Genomic DNA, 25018 nt, shown 5'->3' with positions numbered 1-25018 from the left:
GGGGGAAGGGGGGGAGGGGGTTTATAAAAAAAAAAAGGAATATTTCGCTTCATTTCATTATCCGAACTAGAAATCCAAAGATCTTTGAACCGTATCTGTTTACACCTTTGAAGCTATTCAAATTCTCGCAAGTCCCATATGCGACTCCGCACCTTGAACCCCTTGAATAGAAACCACTTCCAAGCACATACCCAGCACGTCCCGAGTGTCCCGAGGGTCGATAATACCATCATCGATGAGCGACGAGCTCGTAGAATAGGACTCGGCATCTCTCTGTGCCGTGTCCCTGAACGTCTGAATCTGTTTCTGTAGCTTTTCTGGTGAAATCGTCTTTCCCTTCGCTTGGGCACTCTTCGATTGCACGGTTTCCATGACACCGGCCAATTGATCAGCTCCCATCACGCTACACTTCCCGGTGGGCCAGGTGAACAGGAATCTCGGCTTGTATGACCTCCCGCACATCGCATAATTGCCTGCTCCGTAGGAAGCTCCTAGGATTATGGAGATATGCGGGACCTTGGAGCAGCTGACGGCGGATACCAGCTGGGCACCCATTTTGATGATTCCGGCGTGCTCGGCTTTGGCTCCGACCATGAACCCGGTAACATTGTGAAGGAAGACGATTGGAGTGTTTTGTTGGTTGCAGATTCTTATAAAGGCTGCGGCCTTGACAGCCTCGTTGGGGTTTATGACCGAGATTTGGTTTGCCACAATACCGACGGGATGTCCTTCAATTGGGATGAGTATATCTTCGAGCTTAAGCTCTAGAATCAGGGGGTTTACGTACCCATTATGTGTGCCCACGCCGTGATGATATTTGGTCCGTACTTGGGCTTGAATGTGGAAAGACGCGAGTCATCGACAAGACGGAGCAAGACTTCACTCATGTCAAAGGGCTTCCGAATGTCCGTGTTGACCAGGGAGAGTAAGTCTTCGGCTGGATAACGCGGTGCGGCCGGTTCGATCAGCCCGGGTGTTGGTTTAGCGCGCATCTGCAGCGAGGCAACCCATTCCCGAGACTTCTGGATAGCATCAAACCTGGGTATCCAACGTCAGTACCTGGGGAAAACCAAAATACCAAAATTTGCCCTCGAAGATAAACGTACTCGTCAGTCGCAATTTGGTCCGCCAGTCCTGTCATTGTAGCGTGAACTTTGGCACCTCCCAGCTCCTCGGCTTCGATAACCTCTCCAGTGGCCATCTTGACCAAAGGCGGTCCACCGAGAAAGGCCTGGCCTTGATTTTCAACGAAAATGGTGTAGTCAGACAATGCGGGGTGATAAGCGCCTCCTGCAGTCGAGGATCCGAAGACGATTGCACATGACGGCTTTCCAGCGGCTGATCTCTTCGCAAGGTCATAGAAGAGCTTGCCACCATTGTGGAAAACGGTGCGTTGCTGCGGCAGGAAAACGCCAGCAGATTGCACGAGCGAGATGAGGGGAAGATCATTTTCAGTCGCGATCTCCAAACAGCGATTCACCTTCAGGACTGCGTATTGGTCAGCTTTGTCAATTGGTAGATCGTGGGAGATGACAATACCAGTCATGGTGTTCCATGCTCCTCCTTGGGAGGTCGGCACATGTGATAGAAGGAAACATGGCTTGCCGCACACATTTCCAATACCTGCGATGATATTTCCTCCGGGGGTAGCTTCACTGTTCCCGTATCCAGCAAAGGCGCAAACCTCCAGGAAAGGTGAGTCTTGGTCTAGCAGGAGAGAAATTCGATCGCGGGCTTTCTGGTCAGCAGTAGACATGGCATGCAGCACACGAGTCACGACGTACGTAAGAGTTGGCCACGCTGCTGATGGCGAAGAAGAGAAGCATCATTTCCTTCGAAAGAGACTTGTTTGAGAGCATCCTCGAACTTGTCAAGAATGGGTATCCAGCCTGCCTTATTCGACTGATATTGCTCTCCGCGAAGGTCGAGGTTGGCGCTGATGCTGGGGTATGATGATCCAGTCGCCATGGTGGGAAGGAATCCTTTGGATGAATGGATATTAGTACTCAAAGGATGGATTGTTTTAATCCTCTGGGTATGTCATAACTTTGCTGAAGGCAAGTACAAAAGAACTATGGGGGCGGACTTGGAATTGGACGGGGTTCGGTCCGGAGCCCGGAATCGGCCTTGAAGGTCGCGGAACGGACCAAGTACAAACGAACCAAAAAGATTAATGAGAGCATGTTGTTTGCACTTTGAATAGAGAACCGGAAATAAGTCTTCTCTCCACTATCCTTCAAATCTTTTCCTTCAATCCATTCCATCACTGATTGCCCATCATGACTCCCGCCCCTGCCTTGGTCCACGGCATCAACGAGCCGCCTCTATGGTCCAAGACCTTGGGCTCACTGATTGATGAGCAAGCAGATCGTTATGAGAATCACACAGCTGCGGTTTTTTCGTGGCAGAATGTACGACTGTCATATCGCCAGTTGGCCGATCAGTCCAAAATACTCGGCAAAGCAATGCTTGAGATGGGCCTCCGAAATGGTGACTGTATCGGTGTCATGGCAGGAAATTGCTATCAATATATCGAGGTGTTCCTGGCAGGTGGTCGTATTGGATGCCCAGTCGTTGTATTGAACAATACATACACCGCTGACGAGCTTAGAAATGCTGTTCAGAAAAGCTGTAAGTGATTATGACATCTCAAATTGTCCAATCTACTGATTGGACCGAAGCATGCAAGCTCGTTTTTGTTTCGTCTGAGATTGGCTCTCGAAATCTTTCGGGACACATCGATGTCCTCCGCGGGTCAAGTCGAAAGAACCCCATGCTCCCCGATCTGCGCTGCGTTGTTTGTCTTGAGGGTAGCCAGGGCGGCGATGCCGGGGTAGAGATGCAAACATACAATACTTTCACCTCGAATGGGCATTCTGTTTTCATGAATGACTCTGTCCTCAAGCGTGCAGAATCCTTGGTTCGGCCTGGTGATGTTCTTAATTTGCAATTTACTTCCGGTATGAATACTTTTACCGCCGTAGCTCTTCCTTCCATTCTAACTAGACCTCGCAGGAACCACTGGCTCTCCCAAAGCAGCCATGCTAACCCACATGTGAGTCTCCTCCCCGGCCCAGAAAAGTGGTTCTATATGCTCATCTCATACAAGAAATCTTATCAACAATGCTCGGTTCGTGGGCGATGCAATGGCATTAACCCATGAAGATGTCCTCTGCTGTCCACCGCCTCTATTTCACTGCTTCGGCCTTGTGCTAGGCTTCCTCGATTCATACACGCATGGTAGTACCATCGTATTTCCGTCCGACTTCTTCGATGTGAGAAAGGTCGTGGACGCACTTGTCGAAGAGGACGTCACGGTGCTCCTAGGCGTCCCGACGATGTTTATTTCCGAGCTAGAAGCCATGGAAAAAACAGGCCAGCGACCACGACGTCTTCGGACCGGCCTTGCTAGTGGCTCAGCAGTCTCACAGGACCTAATGAATCAACTCCGTGCGAAAATGGGAGTTGAGAAAATGCTCATCGCATATGGCATGACGGAGACTAGTCCCGTTACCTTCATCACGTCGCTCAGCGATCCTGAATCGAAAGCGACCACGACCGTCGGCAGAGTGATCCCGCATACTTCTGCAAAGGTCATTGATTCCAGTGGTAGGTTGCTTCGCAGAGGAGAACGGGGTGAGCTTTGCACGAGTGGGTTCGCTTTGCAAAAAGGATACTGGAAGAATGAGGAAAAGACCAAGGAATCTATGAAAGAAGATGAGAAGGGCATTCGGTGGATGCATACCGGTGATGAAGCCATTCTCGATGACGAGGGGTATGCCCATATCACTGGTCGAATCAAGGATATCATCATTCGCGGTGGTGAAAACATCTTTCCCCGAGAGATTGAGGAAAGACTCATGCAGCACCCTGCCGTCAACGAGGCCAGCGCTGTGGCTATCAAGGACAAAAGATACGGTGAAGTGGTGGGATGTTTCTTGAAGGAAGTCGAGGGGACTTTCCGTCCAAAGAATGAGGAACTCGCGAAATGGGTCGGGCAGCTTCTTGGCCGGCACAAAGCCCCTTCATACTGCTTCTGGCTTGGTGATGCTGGTATTGACACCGACTTCCCAAAAACCGGCAGTGGCAAGATCAAAAAGCACGTCCTTTGTGATATCGGAAATAATGTGGTTCACAATGGCTCCGTTAAAGCAAGACTTTAGGAATTTTATTCGTTATGATTGAGTCTACGAGCATTTTCCCTGACATAATAATTCTTGTACCGTAACATTCCCGATTGGGTCATCCGCCCTAGTCAATCTTGGTAGATCTCAGGTGATCTCCTTTTTCACTTCGTAAGCCTTACCAGTACCTCACTTTTACCACGATCTCATTTTCGGACTTTAGGGGTTCCAAACTTCAACGAAGATCTTTGTTGTCCCGCACTTCCCCAGAAATCACTAGTAGCGCCGGATACTCCCCGCAAAGCTCGTCGGTCCGGTCATTCCGGTCCGCCGGACCGTTACATCTGAGAACAACAGATGAGGTCACGACCGAAATGCGATCCGATGAAACAAAGCAAACTTATTCCAAAGAATGATTTCGAAATAAGCGAACAAGCTCCTTTGAAGTCGGATATCTCAAACACTTCAGTCGAAATGGACCAACAATCATCCTCGGTCAGAATTGTAGAAGTAGGACCACGCGACGGACTACAGAACATACATGATTCAGTCCCAACTCCAACAAAGTTGGAACTGATCCGACGCCTTCGAGAGACGGGTCTGTCGACCATTGAGTTGACATCTGTTGTCTCGCCCCGCGCTGTTCCTCAATTGAAAGACTGTCGAGAGATACTTCGGGATACGAAGGTGAAGAATTTACTACAAAATTCACGACTCCGATTACCTGTTCTCGTTCCCAATGAGAAAGGTTTCAAGATCGCCATTGAGCATGGCGTCCGAGAAGTCGCCGTGTTTGTCAGTGCGACCGAGGGGTTCAGCAAAGCCAACATCAACTGTACCGTGCAGGAAGGAATTGAAAGAGCGAAGAGAGTCGCTGCGTTAGCCTCGGCTACAAACGGAGCTGGTGAATCCCAGATTGCAGTGCGTGGGTAAGTCACTTGAAAGAATCATGAGCCATGCTCTTCCCAGTGAATTAGCCCGTTCAAGTTCTAATTCTCCCAGCTACGTCTCCTGCATCTTCGCAGATCCATTCGATGGCCCGACGCCACATTCCGCAGTTCTGCATTGCGTACAGCAATTACTTCAAGCAGGCTGCTACGAGATAAGTCTGGGCGATACGCTCGGCGTGGGATCCCCGTCCAATGTGCGCAATTTACTCGCCTACCTAAAGGATAACAACATTCCTCTCGCTAGACTGGCTGGACACTTCCATGACACTTATGGACAAGCCGTCGCCAATGTCTGGGAGGCATACACATGTGGTCTTACTGTCTTCGACAGCAGTGTCTCTGGCCTGGGCGGGTGTCCGTTTGCGCCTGGTGCTAAGGGCAATGTCGCGACGGAAGATCTGGTGTACATGTTCGATAATGCTGGCATCTCTACGGGTGTTGATTTAGCCCGGTTGACGGAGGTGGGAACTTGGATTTCAAAACAACTATCGAGGACCAATTCAAGCCGAGTAGGCACGGCTTTAATGATCAAGAGCAGCACCAAGATTACTGCCTTTTCGAATTCGCAGCCTGGGAAGCCCCTCCAGTGGACTTTGATCTCAGAAACGGACGGGCTATTACTTCATCGCTCCGGCGTTAATCTCAAGATCACTCTCAACAGGCCGAAGAATGGCAATGCTTTGACAACCACGATGATATCCGATATCACCAAGGCTGTGACAGGCGCTAATTACGATGCGGGCATATCTCGGATTGTCGTCACGGCGAATGGCAAGTTCTTTTGTACGGGTATGGATCTGGGCAAGGATAGTACGCCTGTTGCCCGAGGTGGATCGGCTAGCGATGCGCAGTATGCAAGATTAACCGGGCTATTCGAGGCCATCGATACTTCGCCGAAGGTGACGATTGCGGCTATAAATGGGCCGACGTTTGGTGGAGGAGTCGGTCTGGCTTTTGTTTGTGATATTCGTATCGCCACAAGCTCGACGGTTATGACTCTGAGCGAGGTGAAGTTGGGTCTTTGTCCGGCGACGATTTCCAAATATGTCATCAGAGAGTATGGGCTGTCGTTTGCGAAAGAGGTGATGTTATCTGCGAGACCAGTTAAAGCGTCCGAGTTGAAGACTCGGGGGATCATAACCGATACTGTGGGAAATGTAGAACAGTTGAACTTGAGGTTGGACGCGCTGTTAGACGCGTTGAAGATTGCGTCGCCCAATGCGTCACGCATGTCGAAGGAACTCATTAGGCTTGCTTGGAAGGATGGTGGAGGTGAGAAGCAAGCCGCGGGAATCAAAATGCTCTTCGACGAGATGATGCGACCCGATGCTGATGGAGCACATGGTTTGAGGGAGTTCGGCTTGAAGCGAAAGGTGGATTGGGATGCACATACTCTGCAACAAGGAAAGCCTAAGCTTTAGAAAGGTATTCAAATTTAAAGTCTCATCAGATACTAGAGCGGTGTCTGGATATGGAACCATGTATGTGTTTTATAAGAATCATATTCCATAGAAGTAGCCGGATTATGGCCTACTGTACACTGAAACCCCGTCAGAGGTCCATCCAACAAAATCCAAACAAAGCAGGAGCCTAGCAAAATAGAGAAGATGCAATTCGCCGCGCGAGAAACAGAAACGGCGTAACATTTAGAAAGAAATTAGACAAATTTGTCGAGCAAGGTTTACAGAAGAATCATACCAGCGCCGACAAGGGTCGACATGGCAGTCACCAGGGAGACGGCGATGGGGGCGGCGGAGAAACCGAAGGTAGCAGGGCGGACAGCGAAGGCAGCACCGGAAGAGGTGGCAGCAGCGCCGCCAGTGCCAGTGGCAGCAGCACCCTCGCCGGAGCCAGAGGTGGCAGTGCCAGTGGAGGTGGTACCGGCGTTCTGGGAGCCAGAGCCGCTGAATCCCTCACCCTTACCGGCACCGTTCTTCAGGTACTTCTCGGCGGGCTTGGGGATGGCGGGAAGAGCGTCACCGGAGACGGCCCAGTTGGGGGCGTTCTTCTTGGGGCAGGGGTTGGAGCCACCGGTGGCGTTGTACTGGCCGTCACCGGAGGGGTTGTTGGTCTTGTCGAAAGCAGCCTTCAGAGCGTCGTAGTCCTTGAGAGTGGTAACCTTGTCGCCGGAGATCTTGACGAGACCGTAGTTGCTGCTCTCCTCGGAGTACTCGTAGACGAGACCACCAGAGTAGACACCGGTCATCTTGGTGGAGTAGAGAGTAGCAACCTCCTCGAACTTGCGGGTGTTGGTGTTGCAGCCGTACTCGGACAGGAACAGGGGGAGACCGTAGCCGGTGAAGTTCTTAACCTTCTGGTCCCACTCGGAGGTGGTGAAGGATGAGGGGTCACACCAGGAGTAGTCGTTGAAAGCGAAGAAGTCGGAGCGCTCGTCATCGGTACCACAGTTCATGTACTCGGCCATCTCGAGACGGTTGGTGTTGACATCGGCGGCGGAGTAACCAACGGGGACCTGGCGGAGGTTCTGGGCCTTCAGGTAGGAACGGAGATCACGAGTAACGGCCTTGACGTAAGGGGCAGCCTCGGAGGAAGGACCGTCGTTGATGACCTCGTTACCGGAGAAGAAGGCGAGGGTGTTCTTGTAACGGGCGAACTTGTCGACGGTAGCGAAGATGTACTGCAGGTAAACATCGTTGTAGGAGATAGCGGGTTCCTTGCGGTTCAGGGAGTACTTGGGGGTGTTGACATCCAGAACAAGGTAGATGCCAGCATCAGCCAGAGCGGTCATGCACTCATCGTGGTCGGCGGAGTTGTCGACGGAGTAGACACGGATGGTGTTCAGGCCAAGGTCCTTGAACTTCTTGATATCACGCTTGCAGCCATCAGCATCAGCGATGGGGTCGGACCTAATTGATTGATAATGTTAGATTGGAGATCGATGTTGTTGTTTTTGTTTTGCACTGATATTTCTGGATTGTGGGAAACATACAGCTTGGAGGATCCACCAGGCTGGTAGTCGACACCACGCATGTAGAAACGGTCACTGCCCTTGAAGAAAGCGTTACCCTTGACGGTGATAGGGGTAATAGTGTCACGCTTCTCAACAGAGGGAGCAGCCTGGACGAGGCTGGCGCCCAGAGTAAGGGCAGTAGCCAGAGAGATAAAGCCGGTCTTCATTTTTGAGTTGTGGTTCTAAAGAGTGTATTAAGGTGAGATGAAATTCCGGAAGGAAGAAAAGGAGAATTAAAGAGTGGTTAGAAAAACGAAGGACGACAAGAATGTGGGAGAAGGGAAGTTTCAACAAGGGGGGGGAGGAAAGTACTTTGTATGACGGGAGAGACCCTTTCGACCCTTCTTGGCCCCGGACACTCCAACCAACTGCCAATGACCCTACGGCGTACGGAGTACACAACATATCCACTTTTACCCTCTCACCCACTTTATCCCCCGACTCTCATTGACCATCACTGGTCGATCGCCGTAAGGGGCCCAGGGTAAAAGTGGATCTGACCCTGAAACTGGCCCCAATCTGCTGTTGGCCACCCCCTATCCCGACCATCCCGCCAGTCTGCGCCTCTACACACATGCCCACAATGAGAGACACGTCTCTACCATTGTGCCAGTGCCAACGTGCCAACGCCAGTGCCAACGCCAGTATCTCTATCAGTGTCATGCATCCGGAATGGTCTGCATTGTCGGGTGGGTTGATGGCTGAGACCCTTGTCTATTTACGTTCGCTCTCCTCCCCCCTTCTTCAGGCATCAATCAATTGGAACTCGCTCGCCCGTCCCATTATCCCTGATCATCGACATCTCTCATCAACGCGGTATGGAGTACAGTGTTTATGTCTAAATGATACCCCCTGGCGATGTGCGCTGGGTATTGGCTTGGCAGCGAGACGCGAAGTCTCAGGCGGTGGGGATCAAACCGACGATCGAGGGAATTAGGAGCAGATGGTGCTGCTGCGCCTCAACGCACCATCGAGACCCTGTATGAGAAGCAAAAAAACCCTCTTTTTCAGGGTGTCTCATCTTTTCGCTCTCCGCTCTCTCCTACCCTGGCCGTCATCACACCCACTCTCTCTTCGGCTGGCCGCCTCGCATCTAACTTGCTCCACCGGGCGTTGCTCCACCGTGGCTGTCGCAAGCCTGTCTCACTCGCTTCTATGGTGCGCGACCAAATCTGTTGGACCCCTCGGGTAACACAATTGGCCAATGATCGGCTGCTACCAAAACATCTATTCATAGCCGGCATAGACTCGCCAGGCAGCACAAATCGAGCATGTGCAATACCTCTGCATTGCTCCTTGCAATAGGTCAATTGTATGCTTCAGCCCAAACATCAACCGTAGATTATTGGCCATTTAAAGACCAGGTTTTACCCGTCGGCGACTAATCTACCCTGGCGCTAATTGGATCTGTCTCCCGCATGACTGATGTAGCAATCACCTGTCTCCACCGGAGTACTGTATACATGCACCTAGATATTTCCGACCGTAGCCTACCTCATGGCCTAGAATGAACAGATTTCTCCTAGTACTCTATGCCTTGATCTGTCAATTCACACGCGTCAAGCTCATTGCTTCCAAGGTATCTAGGTAGTGGGCGGGCGGTAGATGATCCTTCAACTGCCAAGTATTAATTCTGTATAGCTTGACAGTCCCATATTACTTTTGACGGGGAGATACCTAAGATAAAAGGGTTTCAAAGCCTACTAGTAGACTCCAATCTACCCAAATACAGCCCTTTGATATCCATCATTACATTTGGATGTTCAAGTTCCAAGGTTGGTATTCTATTTTTCAAAAGATTGCTTCCAATTTGAAGTTCCGAGGTCTTCAAGTTTCAAACTTCTTTCGGATGTAAATATTCGAACACAGTATTAGTAGTATCTTTAATACTATGCTCGCCTGCTGATATGAAAGAAATGGAACATTATTTTTATCATCATCTCCGCCCGTTAAAAAGCATTAGTATAATAGGAGCGTTGTGCTTCAAGCTCTGCCAGTGCGGGGCGACGGACTGCCAGCACCCGTTGATAGGAACTTAAAGTAAGAAATGTGGCTAATTTTTTAAAGCCAGATAAAGCATAAGATTGCTTCACTGGTCCTCAGCTCACAAATAATGGCTGAAATACACGGAGTGCGGAGTGGCTGGTGAAGGAATGGGGGCAACCGCAGCCTGGAACGCAATAGCGAAAAGAATCATTCTTCAGCTACCAAATTGCACGCTAATGCAGCAACTGCACCGCCATCTTACGCACGCTAAACTAGAACGGACTCAACAAACTTGGAACGCCCGGTGCCCCATCTTCCAGACGACCTTGAATTCCTGTTCTTTTTTGGTTGCAACATGTAATTCAGATCAAGTCAAGTTTTTCTTCCTCGCTGCTGTGATCTCTGTTGCATGAAATTGACATTTCGGCGTTGAAAATAACATGAACGACCCCTAGGCACATAATGCCAAGCGACTACCCTAAGTTTGTGCTGGAGAATGCTCTCTTCTTATGCCAAGGGCAATCCGAAATACACATCGCGCCAACTTCTTGCGACCCGTTGATCAACGTCCTAGACCAAGGTACTACGTCTCAAACGCGACGCGATTAAAGCTAATTTAAGGTAGACAACTATGATTTTGAGAATCGTTTACAGTCTGAATCACCGCTAGATGCTCAGAAATCTGGACTAATCAGTGTAATGTATGTATGCTGTTTGAACTATTTCTGCGATAAAGGATACTTACAAGACCAAGACTATTGACCGAACAAGGAGCATTCCCGGGAGACCAGTGGGATACCCAGAAGTTGTTCGAGACATTTTGGGATGTAAAATTAGAAGACGTCGCTTTGTTATCTTCGCCACTGCTCTCGAGCTACCACGGTCGATGCATAGAAGTTAATGGTCACCAATGCCTCGGTGAGTTTTGCATTGGGATACGTATCAATTCCTCACCTACTAACAAGCCCACTGAAATTTGCTACAATATTAGCGAGAATTTGTCGTATACAGCAAACGATACCAGCCCTTTGGATAGTACTCCGAGCGTTAGCTCCCGAGGCCCAACCGACATGAAGCTTCTTCATCAGTACGAGCCTATCTATTTCCGCTATGACTTTCTAACCGGACACACCTTGTATATCTTGCCGAAATCCAAAGGCGAGCTACGCGATTTGATCCACGCCATTGGAGAGAGATTCAAGGGATCATCCTCAGATTGCCTTTCCATTAGGAAGCGGGGTATCTCCCAGAAGAATGATTCTTTACACCCTCTAACCCTTCACTCGGTGGTCATGTTCTATGTCCTTTCATCCCGGAACACGGAACTAAACAACCTAATCAAATGGCTTCTCTGGATCGAGACGCAACTGCACCAGGGATCTATCTTCGAGGTATCGGACTCTAATCGCTTCTCGAGATACATACAACTGCTGCATAAAATGTCGCGGAACCTGATAACCCTAGAGCACAATAACCAACGCGACGCATCAAATATCGGACATCTTCTCCGGGACCATGAGCGTCTTGGAAGACTGGCGGAGCTACAGGGGACATATATTGACCACTCAACGCATGGGAGAGTTCGGGATGACCTACTTATGCTACATGACTTGTGTGATGATCGACACCGCAGAATCATGAACCTGCAGCGAAGAACCAGTAATTTTGTGACACTTTTATACAATCTCATCACCGGCCATGACAGCACAATAAATTTGAAGATTGCCACGGAAAGCGCCAAAATAGCGCGCGATGCGCGCAAGGATAGTGCTTCTATGAAGATCATCGCTGGAATGACACTGCTCTATCTCCCAGCTACTTTTGTTTGCAGTCTTTTTGGGACAAATTTCATCGCTTTGGATACATCGACTGGGAATGACGAGCCTGCCTTTGTTGTCTCTCGTCTCTGGTGGATTTATTTTGCGTTTGCGGTACCTTTGACAGCTTTTACGATGATCGGATTTCTGATTTGGCGGCGGTTTCGCGAGCGGAAGCCTGGTGAGAGAGCGAATGGAATTGGCGTCTCATGAGGCTATTGGCTCCCTAGTTTTATCATATAGACGGTCTCGAATATTCAAGTTCCACTAGTGAGATTGGTGTTCGAAATATTGTACTAGAGCAGTAGTACCCAACGTATACCTTAGAAGTCATCACACCTTCCCTCCCAGTCGTTCCTTCACTTCCTGTCGTTCCCACCAGTCAAGTCAAATGACCTCCAGGGCTTCAACTTCCTTTTTCTTACTTTCTTCTTCTCTCACTTCCGAGTCTGTTCTTAAAACTTTCACATTTCTCAACTATCTTGTTCTTGGATTTAACCGATGATCGCGAACAACTTCTCGGCCATCCTCCTTTGCCAACATGCCACCTGTCAAGCTGGAACAAGATACTGACACAGACGCTGGAGCCGGAGCCGACAATCGCATTGTCACGCGTAACAGGGTATGTCACATTGAACAGTACTGTCTTCGAATATTGGTTTTGGATGTGGGGTTGATAAAATGACAGGCCAGACGTCAGCAAAATCAGAGGCAGCGATATCGGAGATCCGCACCCCATAGTAACCAGTACTATACAAACATGTGAGAAGAGGCTGCATGTTTTGTCAATATTTATTGATCGCATACTGACCATGATGATTAGAAACGGGGTTTTCTTCAACACCTATTCAAATGGAAGCACTTTCTGTGGACAGGAAAACGGGACTAGCATCGCAACTTTCCCCGACGGCAGCACACACTGCACCAACGGTCACGGAGGGAAGATTGAACTTAGTGCCGATGGAACCGTATCCTATACTAATGAAAACTTCACCCACAACATGAAAGTTGCAACTTTCAGCCGTAACATGAATGTTACGGATATCGAAGGGCAGATCATTGCAGATTGTCGTCATTTTGCCGGCGTCGGACGACTTTCTTTCCAGAAAGACGACGATGGAAGCTCCTTTTTCACCTACCCCGATGGAGCCACAGTTCACGCCGATGCGAGTGGAGGAGGGTTTGTCTTCACTTTCACCGATTCAGCCACATACACTGTCGACGGCAATGGACATGCCGCCTTTAACTTCCCGAGTGGTTGCACGTATCGCTCCGATGGCCAAGGGGGCTTTGTTTATACCAACTCTGCAAACAACACATTTCTGAGAAATGCCCCAGGAATCCCAATGGACACTGCTTCAAGTTCTTGAATTTACGATCCCGAAGTGTTTGTGTTGGACCGGCAAAGGCGAAACATACTATTCATAATGGAAGGAGGCGCGTTAGGACCTAGGCAGTTTGGAGATCGAGGTTAGGTTCGGTCTACACAGGTCAAAGTGGGTGTATATGGATATGACCGGAGAGGTCGAAGTGGTGAGATTATAAACCTGGCGTCAAGCAGGAAAGACTTCTGCTTATTATCATTCTTACTCTACTCAATGTACTTTACCGGCAATTGAGCAGAAACTACATTTTCAGGACCGCCTCTTTTTACTTTGGTCTATAATCATTTAAATGTAGCAACTGGTCCCTCAGACGACTTCGAGTAGTATCTATTCCTGAGGTCAGTATTGAAAAGCAAACCTGAAATTACTAGGAACCTTGACAGTTACCGAGCGTACTCGCCCAGGTACCAGGAGAGAATTGAGAACTGCCAACGACTGGACATTCCAAGGACATACTTGCAGAATCTCTCATCTTCAACGCAGAGGTAATATGTTGCACGGGAGTGGCTGGGACCGTCACATGGGGCCAACTGAGCCGAGATCCACCGATAATTGGCGATGTCCGACGATCGATTGCGGGGGCACCGCAAAGAATTTTCCGGGGTGATTCAGTGGCCGAGGTTCATAAGCGGCCTTGAAGGAACCTGTCAACTACGGAGCACTATCTTGGCCCTCGAAACACAAATTTGAGCCATTTCGACTGCTGAAATAATCGCCGCGATGTATGACAGCCTGATCTCACAGGCTACGGCTTTCTGGTCAGACATCGTGTCGACTTACTCCCCACAGCGAATTGAATTCATCGGAACGCTGCTTATCCAAGTTGTTTCGTTCTGGCTCCCATCGCTATTCTATCTATCCTTGGACACACTTGCGCCGGCATTTTCGCAAAAACACAAGATCCAGCCCGCGCCTAAGCAGCCGACTCGTCGTGACATCCTACATTGTTTCTGGGTTGTCACCCAGAATCAAATTCTCTCCAGCGTCTTGCATATTTCGCTCATTAATGTCTCCTCTCATTTCGGATCAAAGCCATCTTACCGAGTCGAAGCAGCCCTGCCACCTGTCCTCGAATTCGCTCGGGATTTCATCCTCAGTCTCCTTATGCGCGAAGCACTATTTTATTACAGCCATCGTCTCCTGCATGTTCCATATCTCTATAAATTGATTCACAAAAAGCATCATCGATTTACGGCTCCCATCGCCTTGGCAGCCCAATATGCCCATCCGATTGAACAGATCTTCGCCAATGCGTTACCAATCTCTCTGCCCCCGCAGATCTTGCATAGCCATGTATGTACAGTGTTGAATTGCACTCCTCTTTAAGCCAAGCTAACTCAGAATAGGTGCTGACATTCTGGTCATTCCTTGCTTATGAGCTTTTCAATACTGCAACTGTGCATAGCGGGTATGATTTCTTTCACAACAAGGCTCTCGATCATGATCTTCATCATGCAAAGTTCAATCTGAATTATGGATCGATCGGGCTTTTCGATTGGATCCACCAGACGAATAAGTTGGGCAAGCGGCACTCGGAATAGAGGCTAGTGGGGACATGGAGTTGTTTCTAATACTCCGGGCAGTAAGTAACTATACGGAGTACGGAGGATATCAAAGGTCTATTTACCCTGTACTCTGCACATACTATCAGTATGTACTAGCCCCGGAAATTTATGTCAACCACGTTCTCTCAAGTTACTAGTACGGAGTACTCCATAAATAAAAAGGAGCGATAATTGCTTTTTCCCACTGGGGCCTCCTGATTTGCGGGATCGGCGGGGCCGAGGTGGCACAATCTCATGTGGACAAGTCGTCCTACACCAATCCCATCTTGGTTCCCAGTGCGACCGGTAGCTTGTCCCTCCCAAACAACCTCACCTCGCCGTGTCATTTTGTCACTGCGACTCCTCTACAAATGGCATCCTTGTTTTACCTTTTGAACGACCTGGTGCAGGGCCTCAGGGGGACAAATACCACATTCCTCACAGACAAGGAAGTCCCCGGCGCCGATCTCACCGGCAAATGGATCATCATCACGGGCGCCAATAACGGCATCGGCTTCGAAGCAGCAAAGTCCTTCGCAAGATGGGGCGCCAATATTATCCTGGGCTGTCGTGAACCTCCTGAGTGGGAACAACATCCCACAGCTGCGGTGAAGGAATGTAATGAGATCGCCCAGGCCCACGGCCACTCGTCGACGATCGAGTGGTGGCCCGTGGATATGGCCGATCTTGAAACCGTCGAGGCATTTGCCCAACGATGGATCGCCACTGGAAACCCTCTGGACATCCTTTGCAACAATGCCGGCATTGCAGTTGCTCCTCTGAATGCCAAAACCAAGGATGGATTCCACCCAGTTCATCAGGTATCTCATCTTTTTTGCTCATGGAACATCCGAGACACAGTACTGACCAACCACCCAGATTAATTATCTCTCCCATGTATTGCTAACCCTCCGCCTTCTGCCATCTCTCGCAGAGCAGAACCCAGGACGCATAGTGTGCACCACATCATGCTACCACCACCTCGGCACCTACAACGCAGACCTCGAATCCAGCGCCACCCAGGAGGGAAACCCATACCGCGATAATAAGCTCTTCTACCAAATGTGGCTTACAGAGCTACAGCTACGCCTACTCAGACACCCCAGCTACAAGGGCATCACCGTGAACGGAGTCAACCCAGGCTTCGTGTCCTCGTCCATCTGGACACCCGTGAAAGAGATATACGGTCGAAGCCTCCAGTTCCTTCTCAGCTATGTCGCTATCACCCCACAACAAGGCAGCTTGGCGGTCACATACGCGGCTACGAGTCCCGAGTTTGGACCCGATCCGAAGACTCAGGGTATCGGTGCGCCTAATGGGCTTGGAGGGGGTAGATATATTAATCGCATCTGGGACGCGACGCCGAAGCGACATGTTAATGATCCGGAATTGAGGTCGCAGGTGTGGATTAAGACGGCTGAGAAGTTGAAGCTTTCGGAGAAGGGTCTCCTGGATGTCTTGGGTCTCTGAGGGAGGTCTCGGAATTGTATATTTTCCTTATGAACATTAATATCTCGGAATTGAATCGTTTCTATCCAGCGGATTACTGCGAAATCTGGTACCTTGGAACCTTGAACAGAACTAAGCTTATTGAGATGATTTTGAACACCAGGGATGCATCGTCAACAACAGAGGGTTTGATATGGAGAGATTCTTTTTTGCGGGAGGTCGAATTTTCTTTTTTTTTCTTTTCCTAAGTCTTTAACTAGAAACCCATTTGCGCCGAACTTAAATCAACGAAGAGCAAAATCCATCACCGTTCTTGAATCGCAACGTGGATATCGACACCATCCATTTCACTCAATCCCTAGGCATATCTGTACCCGATCCTTCCCTAGTATTTCATCTGCCAGGTCTTGACCTCCCGCTAGATCAACTTGCAATGGCAAGGATATGCCTGGTCTTCAACGTGTTCAACAACTTGAATCACTTCTTTCCGGACGAGGTGCCCGAGCCCGAGGGAGGGGTGTACTTGGCACCACCCTGGCCGTCATTGTGGTACTTGCTCCCGTCGGAGTTCGAGTAGTAGTAAGATCCGTCCCTGGACATTGGTCAGTTTTCTCAACGAGGTCAGGTCGGGTGGAGGGTGAGGCATACTGGTTGGAATAGTGGTAGCTATTCTGGTTAGGGGCACTGGAACCGAAATCACGGTGGCAGTAGTGGTTACCCTGTTATTGTTCATCGTCAGTTTGGCTTTTGTGGTATTGGTTTGGGGCTTGACGTGGCATACCTGGTCGTTTTCACCAGTGCTGGTGATCTTGTAGGATTTGTCCGGCATTTCGAACCGTGAGAGGCGGTAAAGATAAGAGAGTTGAGGTTTTTGGTGGAGATGGAGGTAGGCGTGCGTAGATGTGGGTTGGTGTGTTCGAGGGGAGAAGGAAAGGAAGGGAAGGGAGGGAGGGAAAAGAGAAAGTGAGGGCAGTAGGTGGATGGGATAGTGTTACACTCGAACATACAAACGCGCTTTCTTCCAATGAACATGGGACGCGCTGGACCGTGACTCGACGTCAAACACAATAAGATACCTAGGTATAGGAGTCAACGACAGCCTAGGACTGGGCAGTCTTTGATTTATTCTCAAATATACTAAAATATTCCAATGGATGTTACCTAACTTAGTGCGTACCTAGGTGCTAGGTACCCAATCCTTGACTTGGGAATATGATTGTGCTGTTGGCCGTATTATAGTAGCTTCATTTGTATAGCCACCTTGGTACCTAAGTAGCAGCAGCTCAGTTCGTACTAGAAACGTTTTGCAAAAGGCCAGCTCAGGCCCAGGTGGTCTGATATATGGCTTTTACTAGGAGTTGGTGAATGGAGGGAGTGGTGATAGTACCTAGTGAAGTAGTAGGGGATGCTTGTTAGCTGTCTACTCACAACCCTAGAATACTACTAGTACTACTACTAGTAATAGTAGATAGATGGAGGGTGAGGAGCCACATATAGAGAGAACCTGGGGAGAAGGAGGTCATGAAGAAGAAGGTATCTGGGTTACTGCCATGGCATCCATGGATCATGGTAAGCGGGCATTGTATACACACTGGCTTCATATCGTATAACCCCGCTTGATATATCACATTTCGCTTCGTGTTACTCTGCAGTAGCTGTGAGGCCCCCACTACCATAGGTAGTTATTAGTGGTGGTATCTATAGAACACCAAGGACGGTGTTGACATTCAGGGATGTCGGCGGGACGAGCGGAGTGTCGTCACAATTTCCCACATACCCAAGGAAGGAAAGGTAAATTGAGTACCCCGCTCCCTCATATCTTATTTTCATTCTCATCTTTTCATCGTCAACAACTACCTTGATCATTTTCCCGCCAGCATGTCTTCCAACAAAGGCTACGATGTCACCAGCTCCGGCACCAACAGCCAGGTAAGCTATGATGATCCCTCGAGCTCTGCAGGAACTGCCCGTCGGCACCGAGTCAATCGAGGGGGGGCCGTTGCATGCTTTCCCCGAGCCATTCAATAAAATCATACTGACCAGGATTAGGGCAACCATTATTGCTCCCGAGACTACGGCTCTAGTGCCTCCAACTCGAACAGCTATCACTATTCGAACTCGTAAGATCAACACAACTGGTCCGGGCGTTCTTTTGCACGTGTACTTATGTTATTTCTGACTAGGAATGGCTCATACTACTACTCCAACCCCAACGGTAGCACCTATTATAACAATGGAAGCGGTGGCTCGACCTACACTCCCTCCTCAAACTCGGGCTCGGGCTCGGGCTCGAGCTCGAAGAAATAAGCCACGCCAGGGTATCACATTCGTGACGGTTGGGTAGGGAATCAGCTATTTTGACTTAATTTTGGTCAAAATTTACAACTGGTGTTGTATTTTACTTGTAGTTTTAGTAGTTAAAGTTGGTACTAATTCCATTCGCCGTCGCAGGGACACTGTCTCGCATAACTTGAACGAAGAGTACTCATACTCCAAGTAACACTATACGTTAGAACGAAATAGGCAAACTTTCAACCTTCGAGGCTAGATAAGGAGGCACTTGCTATGTTTGTCATCAAAATGGATGGGTAATAATCGGGGTAGTGATGCCTTAACATACCCGATATTGCTGAACATTTCGGCGTTCTCGGAATCAATTGAGCAGACTGTCCCCTTTTATGGTGTTTTGATTGGGAAACTTTCCGCATTGAATTGCTGGGACTTTAAAATACTCGATCCTTTCGAGAGACCACTGATTAAAGTAAGTTCAGCATGTCTTTTGACAGTTACTGTACTATAGTAATTTCAAGCTGCGTTCTCATTCCAACAGTGTTTTCATGCCAGCGGCGACGTCTGGAGCTTGAGCATTGAGAATTTGGTCAGGTCGATTACCCCTTGGCGTGATTACGACGCCTGGCGTATTTCCAGCGATTCAAGTGGTCCCCGCTTTATATGATGTTGATCCTAACTGATTATACCGAGATCAATAAGAGTGTGGAGCCGAGTTTGAAGATGGGGAAATCCGGGGAGTGGAGAGCTGGACCCGGCCGGGCAGCCCTAACTCAATTGAATTTCTGAAGGTAGCTTCAAATTATCAAGCAGATTAGTACCAAATTGCCTATAAATATGTGGCCTTCTTTCACAGAATATGGGAGCTATTCAAGCAGCTCTAAAGCCTCCTCTGACAATTAACTTACTCTATCTTCTCACCGGTCCTCAAAATGCAGCTTCCGAGTCCATTTGGTCTTCTGCGCCTGTCGCTTGGAATCACGGCGGCACTGTCAACATTTGGTGGTGCATTTCCAAATGGAGATGTCAGGGCATCTCTGACTGAGCGAGGCGCAGCAAAAGAATGCAATCGGGCTTGCCTGTCCAACATTGTCGATCAATTCCTAGTGTCAGTGGTGAGGCATGACCCGTTCAGTCTGCCATTGGCTTCAATTTATAAGGCAACCGAAAACTCCCACTCGGCAGCTCTTACAATGATGACGCTATGGCGCACTGTTACAAGAGTGAACAAGCCCAGTCTTTTGGCAATCGACTCCAAGCAAGGCACAGTCTACTTCTCTTTGGACATCGACGAAGGTGGCATTACAAACATCCTCCGTACCCGACTGAAAGTCGTGAATCGCAAGATCACCGAGCTAGAGATCTTTGTCAACCGATACCGCGGCGAGCATGGTTTCTCCTTCTCGGCTGAGGAACTTCCGTCTAACTACGCGGTTCTGATGTCGCCACCAGCCAACCGGACCAAGGCGAGTCGAAAAGACTTGACATCTCTCAGTAAGGCCCTTTTCGCCACATCGAGCGACTTCAAAGTCACCGTCAGCGATACATGCCAATTCAGCGAGATCGGTTGGAAGGTTGTCGATACAGGGGTATATGCAAATGGCACAACAGACCCACTCGGTTGTTCTTGGCCAGACGCGCACCCTACCGACAAGAAGGCACGCGTCGCCCTTGTCGTCGACGAGGAGTTGGGCTTTGTTGTTACCAGCGGCATGATTCCGGGTATCATTTACCCTTATCAGAACGTCTCTGCTTTTATTCCAGATGCTATGCCTAGTGCGCAGGAGGCGCAGGATGTGTGGTATGCCTATGCGCAAGCAAAGGGTCAAGGACCACTAGTGGCTCCTGCTGCAGGAATGGGTGAAACACTTGAAGTGCTGCAGTATTATAATGATGAGTTGCAGGCCATGCAGATCAACGTTTACTTGAATGCCCCCAACGCGACCTCTCTGTGGTTATAGACAACGCTGTGCGAAACAGGTCATGTCCATCCTAGGATGGGAATTGGATATCATGAATGGCTTTCATTGTTAGAAAATCACCTGAGTTGACTTCGCTCCTACATTAATGTCGCTTCCAAAATACTAGTATAGTTAGGGTCAGACGATTGCAGACAAGTTACGAATTGAAGAAACTCCACCGTATAATAGTACCAGTACTGAGTATAGGTAACTAGATGTCTGGACAACGCGCCAGGCAACCTCTAGGGATTCACTTCCCAAATTTCTGTGTTCCCCACCAGTACTAACTAGGGATTCAATATTGAATATTGCGGTGCAAAGAAACTCGTAATTCCCAAGTCAAGTCGATCATGTTTTTTCTTTTGGCCTTCATCTTCAGGCACGGATCTATCCCGTAACCGGCCCGCTTCCGGCAAGGGCAAAGAATACCATCAGCTTGAAAATAAACTGAAAACTTCATCGCTCACCTACCTCTCTGTTCTTCCTTCCCTATTTGAACTTCTCTGTAGAAATCCCAGAATTTACCATGGTAAGACCACGGGCTGCGACCGCCGGAACGCGAAAGTTCAGCACAGCCTTCCAACACTTACTTACGATATGCAGACTGCATACATTGAATACGGGCTGAGCCGACTATTCGCCAGCGCAAAAGGGCGCGACGCACGCCTCTTCACAAAAGGCTCTGCATTTTCGCAAATCTCCAAGCCCAATATTGACCTCGCGTCTGACACAGCGTCTGGATCGCAATTGCACGTGGACCAGTCGGCTGAAGGGGCCGGTCAATTCCCCTCGCTCAGCTGGCCCGCCGCATCCCCCGATACCAAGGAGTTCCTGCTTGTTAGCGAGGATCCCGATGCACCCTTGCCAAGTCCAATCATTCACGGCATCTATTATGGCATCTCGGCCACCACTACCGCGGTCACCAATGCGGATTTCGAACTTGAAGATGCTGGCGATTATGCGTTGAAGGGCGGGTTCCGATATGGTAAGAATCGGCGTGGGAATATCTACATCCCGCCTCGACCCTTGCTTGGGCATGGCGAGCACAGATATTTCTTTACCCTGGTTGCCCTGAGTGCGCCGATTGATTCGAGTAAATTGAGTGACTTGCCAACGATTCAAGAGATTGCGCAGGCAATTGAGGGAAATGTGGTTGGGTGGGGGGAATGGGTGGGTGTGTATGAGCGCAAGTGGGAGTGATGGTTTTGCTCAACTTTAACATGCAGCTTGAGGTAGGCTCGAGCTTTGCCTTGAGATATGGTCGGTGACAATCATGCGATAGCCGTGCGTCTTCTCGCCCAAGAATTACTGCATAGGAAATATACCCGAATGACTGCAGTTTTGTATTTAATGTTTATCTTTTTGGAATTGATCCAGACATTCATCGGCGTGGCTGAACCTCGATGCGACCTCAGGCTATGTTCGAGTCTGCTCTGGACAGTGATATCTACGCACTACATAGTAGGAGAGTCTTCGTCTGAATTACTCCGTACAAAGTACACAACTTGGGGTCCACGTTCTCGGGTGACTTGACCATTGCAAGTCCGATCTAGCCAGTTTGGTCTGGTCCTTGAGTCAATCTTCCATTGGGCAGAACTTGGATAACAAGACCAGATCATTCAGCCCCATGAAGATGTGTCCAATGAGGCTTGGTGTAAAAAGCAAGTGCATTCGCAAGACCAACATGAACACGAGCGATCGAGAGAGAGAGAGAGGAAAAACAATCTGCTTAACGTATATTCAATGTTCTTATACTTCATCTTACACGCCACGCGAGCCCCTCGCCCTGACTATATCGCATTACTAGTATCAGCTGACAATCGGACCAAAACACCTCAACACAAGGAACTAAACAAGGGCCTCAGCCTCCCCCCCCCTTCAAGGGTTATCGATGAGATCTCCGAATCCGATCGCAAATCTGAGTCAAGGGCAAGATTGGAATCCGTCTTCAGGCGAGCAGCCAGATACCAGACAGAAAGAAAGACCAAGCCCTTATTCCGCCGAGCATCAAGGAACTTTTTGGGCTGCAGGCGCAGTCTAGATTGCAATGCCAAGCGGCCCTATGAACGAAGCCGCATGCATAGACTGGCCGTGCCTCTCCGTATATCCACATGGACCCTTAGGATCGTCCAGAGCTGAGTTGTCACATCCGTTGGACCCCACAGCGTCCCCACAAACCCCTTGCAAGGTATTCAAGCCAAAAAGCAATATTATCCGACTGGCAAAACAGGAATTGGTGGGATATCATATGTTATTTTAAGATAAGGGTTCTCCCTTCTGAGATACATCGTATGCGCTTGGGCTCGATGTGGTAATTGCAAGTCTGAAAAGGGAATTCCGAACCCCTGTCCTGGTGCCTGTGGGTGAACATGCTTCGCGGGTTCACTAAAGCAGAGCTACTGCAGAGGACTTTGGCGCTGGCATCAAGACAGGTTTTGGCGGATTGTGTGGCCTGATTGGTTTTGGTTGTGGGGTGTTATTTCAGGATTTCACTTCTCATAAGGAGAAGCTATGCCCACGATTGAGAGGAAGCGCAGAGGGAGAGGTTTTTTAAGAATAATTCTAGGTCGGTCGGTCAAAATATCTGTATAGGATGATGTGGTTTTCAAAGTTTTCGTTTTCGTTTCCATTTTTGCTCTTGCTTGTGGGGGATGTTGTTGCCGCTGCCTCTGCTCCTCGACTGCACAAACAACAGGCATGTGAACATAATGGGACTGTCGCTCGAAAGGAATGGTAGGTTACACCTCTCCTCTCTCATACCCTTGTTGTGCTAAACTGATTCTATGAAATATGTAGGGGCGAGATGGCAGTTGCTGAGCGAATCAACTATACCGATGCTGTGAAGTGTCTAACACGAAAGGGTCCAAGGCTCCCCACCAAGGACTACCCTGGAGTCCGCAGCCGATTCGATGACTTCGTCGCGTGAGTGCACACTATACTCCGAGGGCTGGTCTTTCAACGCTGACTCATGATAGCACGCATATCAATATGACCTTGAAAGTACACTACAGTGGTCTGTTCCTCCCATGGCATCGCGGGTTCATCCAAATTTGGGAACAGGCACTGCGGGATGAATGTGGTTATAAGGGTCGTCAGCCGTACTGGAACTGGCCTCTTTGGGCGAACGATCTTAAGAATAGCCCTCTCTTCGACTGCAGCAGCTCATCTCTTTCTGGCGACGGTGAATACAACCCTGGCGAACAGCCTTTATCCGGTGGCAATGTCACAATACCGAGAGGATCTGGTGGAGGATGTGTGCCAAAGAACTGTGGACCATTTGGAGACTTGGAGGTCAACCTCGGACCCTTCGACCGGAACATTGTCTCACTGACTGAACTTCCCGAGCCGAAATTCGAGTATAACCCGCGCTGTCTGAACAGAAGTTTGAATCATTTCGTTTCGTAAGTTGCAGCCATGCCAAACCTGCTTTTTGTTGAGGTCATCAGAGCAATTGCTAAAAGAGGAAATAGATCAAGGTACACCAATGAGACTCTTCTTGACAACCTCATGGCAACGACCGACATCATTGAGTTCCAAACAGCGATGGACCATTGGCCAGCCCGACCAGATGGGGTCTTCGGTCTCCACGGCGGCGGACATTTCAGTCTCGGTGCCACAATGCACGATCTCTTTGCATCACCGGCCGATCCCGCGTTTATGTTGCATCACAGCATGATTGATCGAGTGTGGGCGCAGTGGCAAGCGGAGGATGAGAAGACTCGGCGGTACGCGCTGAATGGCACAACGACCATCTTGAATCCACCGTGGGGCAAGCAAGTGAATCTTGACACAGTCATGGAATTCGGCGTGTTGGATCGACCGAGAAAAATTCGTGAGGTCATGAGTCCCACGTCAGGGGGACTATGTTACACTTATACTTAATTCTGTTGAAGCTTTTCAGGGACTCGAAGGCGGGCATGGCATGGGGAGGGGTGAATGACTATGCCCGATGCACATACATTGCATGCATATAAACGAATTAGTTCAAGCCATCAAGCATTTCATTTCCAAGCACTCGTTACTTGGTACTTGGCACTCGCTTCTTTACTAGTAGTTACCAACTCCTATTTTGTTTGTTTTCAAGATATCGATTCAAGTTTGTATTCGGATGCTTCGGGGGGGGGTCGCCAATTTGAGTTTGGGGTTAGCAGGGTGCTAGCCAGTCGATAGCGCCAGAGTGACGTGGATTATCTCGTCTCTTATCAAGTTGATTTGAATTTGAATTTGCAGTTTCAGGTTTCTCATGTGGGAGGTTCCAGATTGGCGAGTGTTTGTTTATTGTTTGAAGAGTGAGCCATGGTCAACGTGAGACCCCTTTCCCACAAGCACCCACAAACTTGAAATGCATTGTGCCTGAGGGGAGGACAGGGAAATACGATGACACCACGACTCGTGCTATTTTGAGATTTTTAGTGAGACCGAGCCAATTAAAAGTGGAGTCTGCGGATTACGAGGCTGAGGTACAGGTGTCGCCGCATTTGGTGCAACACGAGGAGTGAGAGGCAGAGATGTGAAATGAAAAATAAGAACAGAAAGAGGAAG

The 25018-nt window shown here is 49.2% G+C and overlaps 13 protein-coding genes across 13 annotated transcripts; 10 read left to right on the top strand and 3 right to left on the bottom strand.

Moving 5' to 3' along the window:
* Window positions 1–117: 117 nt before the first annotated feature.
* On the bottom strand, window positions 118–1968 carry N7533_006649 (acyl-CoA carboxylase subunit beta; the record flags this gene model as incomplete). Its single annotated transcript, XM_057103299.1, has 4 exons — window positions 118–728; window positions 788–1038; window positions 1107–1734; window positions 1785–1968. 4 exons carry the CDS (start codon window positions 1966–1968, stop codon window positions 118–120), a joined length of 1674 nt encoding a protein of 557 aa, XP_056958256.1.
* A 311-nt stretch (window positions 1969–2279) lies between these two features.
* N7533_006648 (acetyl-CoA synthetase-like protein) lies at window positions 2280–4163 on the top strand (the record flags this gene model as incomplete). Its single annotated transcript, XM_057103298.1, has 4 exons — window positions 2280–2631; window positions 2682–2960; window positions 3016–3055; window positions 3110–4163. 4 exons carry the CDS (start codon window positions 2280–2282, stop codon window positions 4161–4163), a joined length of 1725 nt encoding a protein of 574 aa, XP_056958255.1.
* Window positions 4164–4598: 435 nt separating this feature from the next.
* N7533_006647 (aldolase) lies at window positions 4599–6495 on the top strand (the record flags this gene model as incomplete). Its single annotated transcript, XM_057103297.1, has 2 exons — window positions 4599–5053; window positions 5127–6495. 2 exons carry the CDS (start codon window positions 4599–4601, stop codon window positions 6493–6495), a joined length of 1824 nt encoding a protein of 607 aa, XP_056958254.1.
* Window positions 6496–6755: 260 nt separating this feature from the next.
* On the bottom strand, window positions 6756–8212 carry gel1 (1,3-beta-glucanosyltransferase gel1; the record flags this gene model as incomplete). The annotated part of the gene is made up of 2 exons (XM_057103296.1): window positions 6756–7941; window positions 8025–8212. 2 exons carry the CDS (start codon window positions 8210–8212, stop codon window positions 6756–6758), a joined length of 1374 nt encoding a protein of 457 aa, XP_056958253.1.
* A 2889-nt stretch (window positions 8213–11101) lies between these two features.
* Window positions 11102–12061, top strand: N7533_006645 (uncharacterized protein; the record flags this gene model as incomplete). The annotated part of the gene is made up of 1 exon (XM_057103295.1): window positions 11102–12061. The coding sequence occupies one exon, from the start codon at window positions 11102–11104 to the stop codon at window positions 12059–12061; it is 960 nt and encodes a 319-aa protein (XP_056958252.1).
* A 328-nt stretch (window positions 12062–12389) lies between these two features.
* Window positions 12390–13218, top strand: N7533_006644 (uncharacterized protein; the record flags this gene model as incomplete). The annotated part of the gene is made up of 2 exons (XM_057103294.1): window positions 12390–12470; window positions 12616–13218. The coding sequence occupies 2 exons, from the start codon at window positions 12390–12392 to the stop codon at window positions 13216–13218; spliced, it is 684 nt and encodes a 227-aa protein (XP_056958251.1).
* A 735-nt stretch (window positions 13219–13953) lies between these two features.
* Window positions 13954–14774, top strand: N7533_006643 (sterol desaturase family protein; the record flags this gene model as incomplete). The annotated part of the gene is made up of 2 exons (XM_057103293.1): window positions 13954–14526; window positions 14580–14774. 2 exons carry the CDS (start codon window positions 13954–13956, stop codon window positions 14772–14774), a joined length of 768 nt encoding a protein of 255 aa, XP_056958250.1.
* A 374-nt stretch (window positions 14775–15148) lies between these two features.
* N7533_006642 (Short-chain dehydrogenase/reductase SDR) lies at window positions 15149–16247 on the top strand (the record flags this gene model as incomplete). Its single annotated transcript, XM_057103292.1, has 2 exons — window positions 15149–15598; window positions 15657–16247. 2 exons carry the CDS (start codon window positions 15149–15151, stop codon window positions 16245–16247), a joined length of 1041 nt encoding a protein of 346 aa, XP_056958249.1.
* A 456-nt stretch (window positions 16248–16703) lies between these two features.
* Window positions 16704–17055, bottom strand: N7533_006641 (uncharacterized protein; the record flags this gene model as incomplete). The annotated part of the gene is made up of 3 exons (XM_057103291.1): window positions 16704–16818; window positions 16875–16945; window positions 17008–17055. The coding sequence occupies 3 exons, from the start codon at window positions 17053–17055 to the stop codon at window positions 16704–16706; spliced, it is 234 nt and encodes a 77-aa protein (XP_056958248.1).
* Window positions 17056–18104: 1049 nt separating this feature from the next.
* N7533_006640 (uncharacterized protein) lies at window positions 18105–18533 on the top strand (the record flags this gene model as incomplete). Its single annotated transcript, XM_057103290.1, has 3 exons — window positions 18105–18155; window positions 18187–18386; window positions 18410–18533. 3 exons carry the CDS (start codon window positions 18105–18107, stop codon window positions 18531–18533), a joined length of 375 nt encoding a protein of 124 aa, XP_056958247.1.
* A 914-nt stretch (window positions 18534–19447) lies between these two features.
* Window positions 19448–20476, top strand: N7533_006639 (uncharacterized protein; the record flags this gene model as incomplete). The annotated part of the gene is made up of 1 exon (XM_057103289.1): window positions 19448–20476. The coding sequence occupies one exon, from the start codon at window positions 19448–19450 to the stop codon at window positions 20474–20476; it is 1029 nt and encodes a 342-aa protein (XP_056958246.1).
* A 597-nt stretch (window positions 20477–21073) lies between these two features.
* N7533_006638 (YbhB/YbcL family Raf kinase inhibitor-like protein) lies at window positions 21074–21676 on the top strand (the record flags this gene model as incomplete). Its single annotated transcript, XM_057103288.1, has 1 exon — window positions 21074–21676. The coding sequence occupies one exon, from the start codon at window positions 21074–21076 to the stop codon at window positions 21674–21676; it is 603 nt and encodes a 200-aa protein (XP_056958245.1).
* Window positions 21677–23279: 1603 nt separating this feature from the next.
* N7533_006637 (tyrosinase family protein) lies at window positions 23280–24358 on the top strand (the record flags this gene model as incomplete). The annotated part of the gene is made up of 3 exons (XM_057103287.1): window positions 23280–23398; window positions 23452–23877; window positions 23947–24358. The coding sequence occupies 3 exons, from the start codon at window positions 23280–23282 to the stop codon at window positions 24356–24358; spliced, it is 957 nt and encodes a 318-aa protein (XP_056958244.1).
* Between the last annotated feature and the right edge of the window lie 660 nt (window positions 24359–25018).

This window comes from Penicillium manginii, assembly GCF_028828005.1.
Source record: "Penicillium manginii strain IBT 31320 chromosome Unknown utg000005l:1.0-5665137.0:1.0-5668048.0, whole genome shotgun sequence".
NCBI classification, from domain to species: Eukaryota; Fungi; Ascomycota; class Eurotiomycetes; order Eurotiales; family Aspergillaceae; genus Penicillium; species Penicillium manginii.
This window is presented reverse-complemented; position numbering and strand designations above follow the sequence as displayed.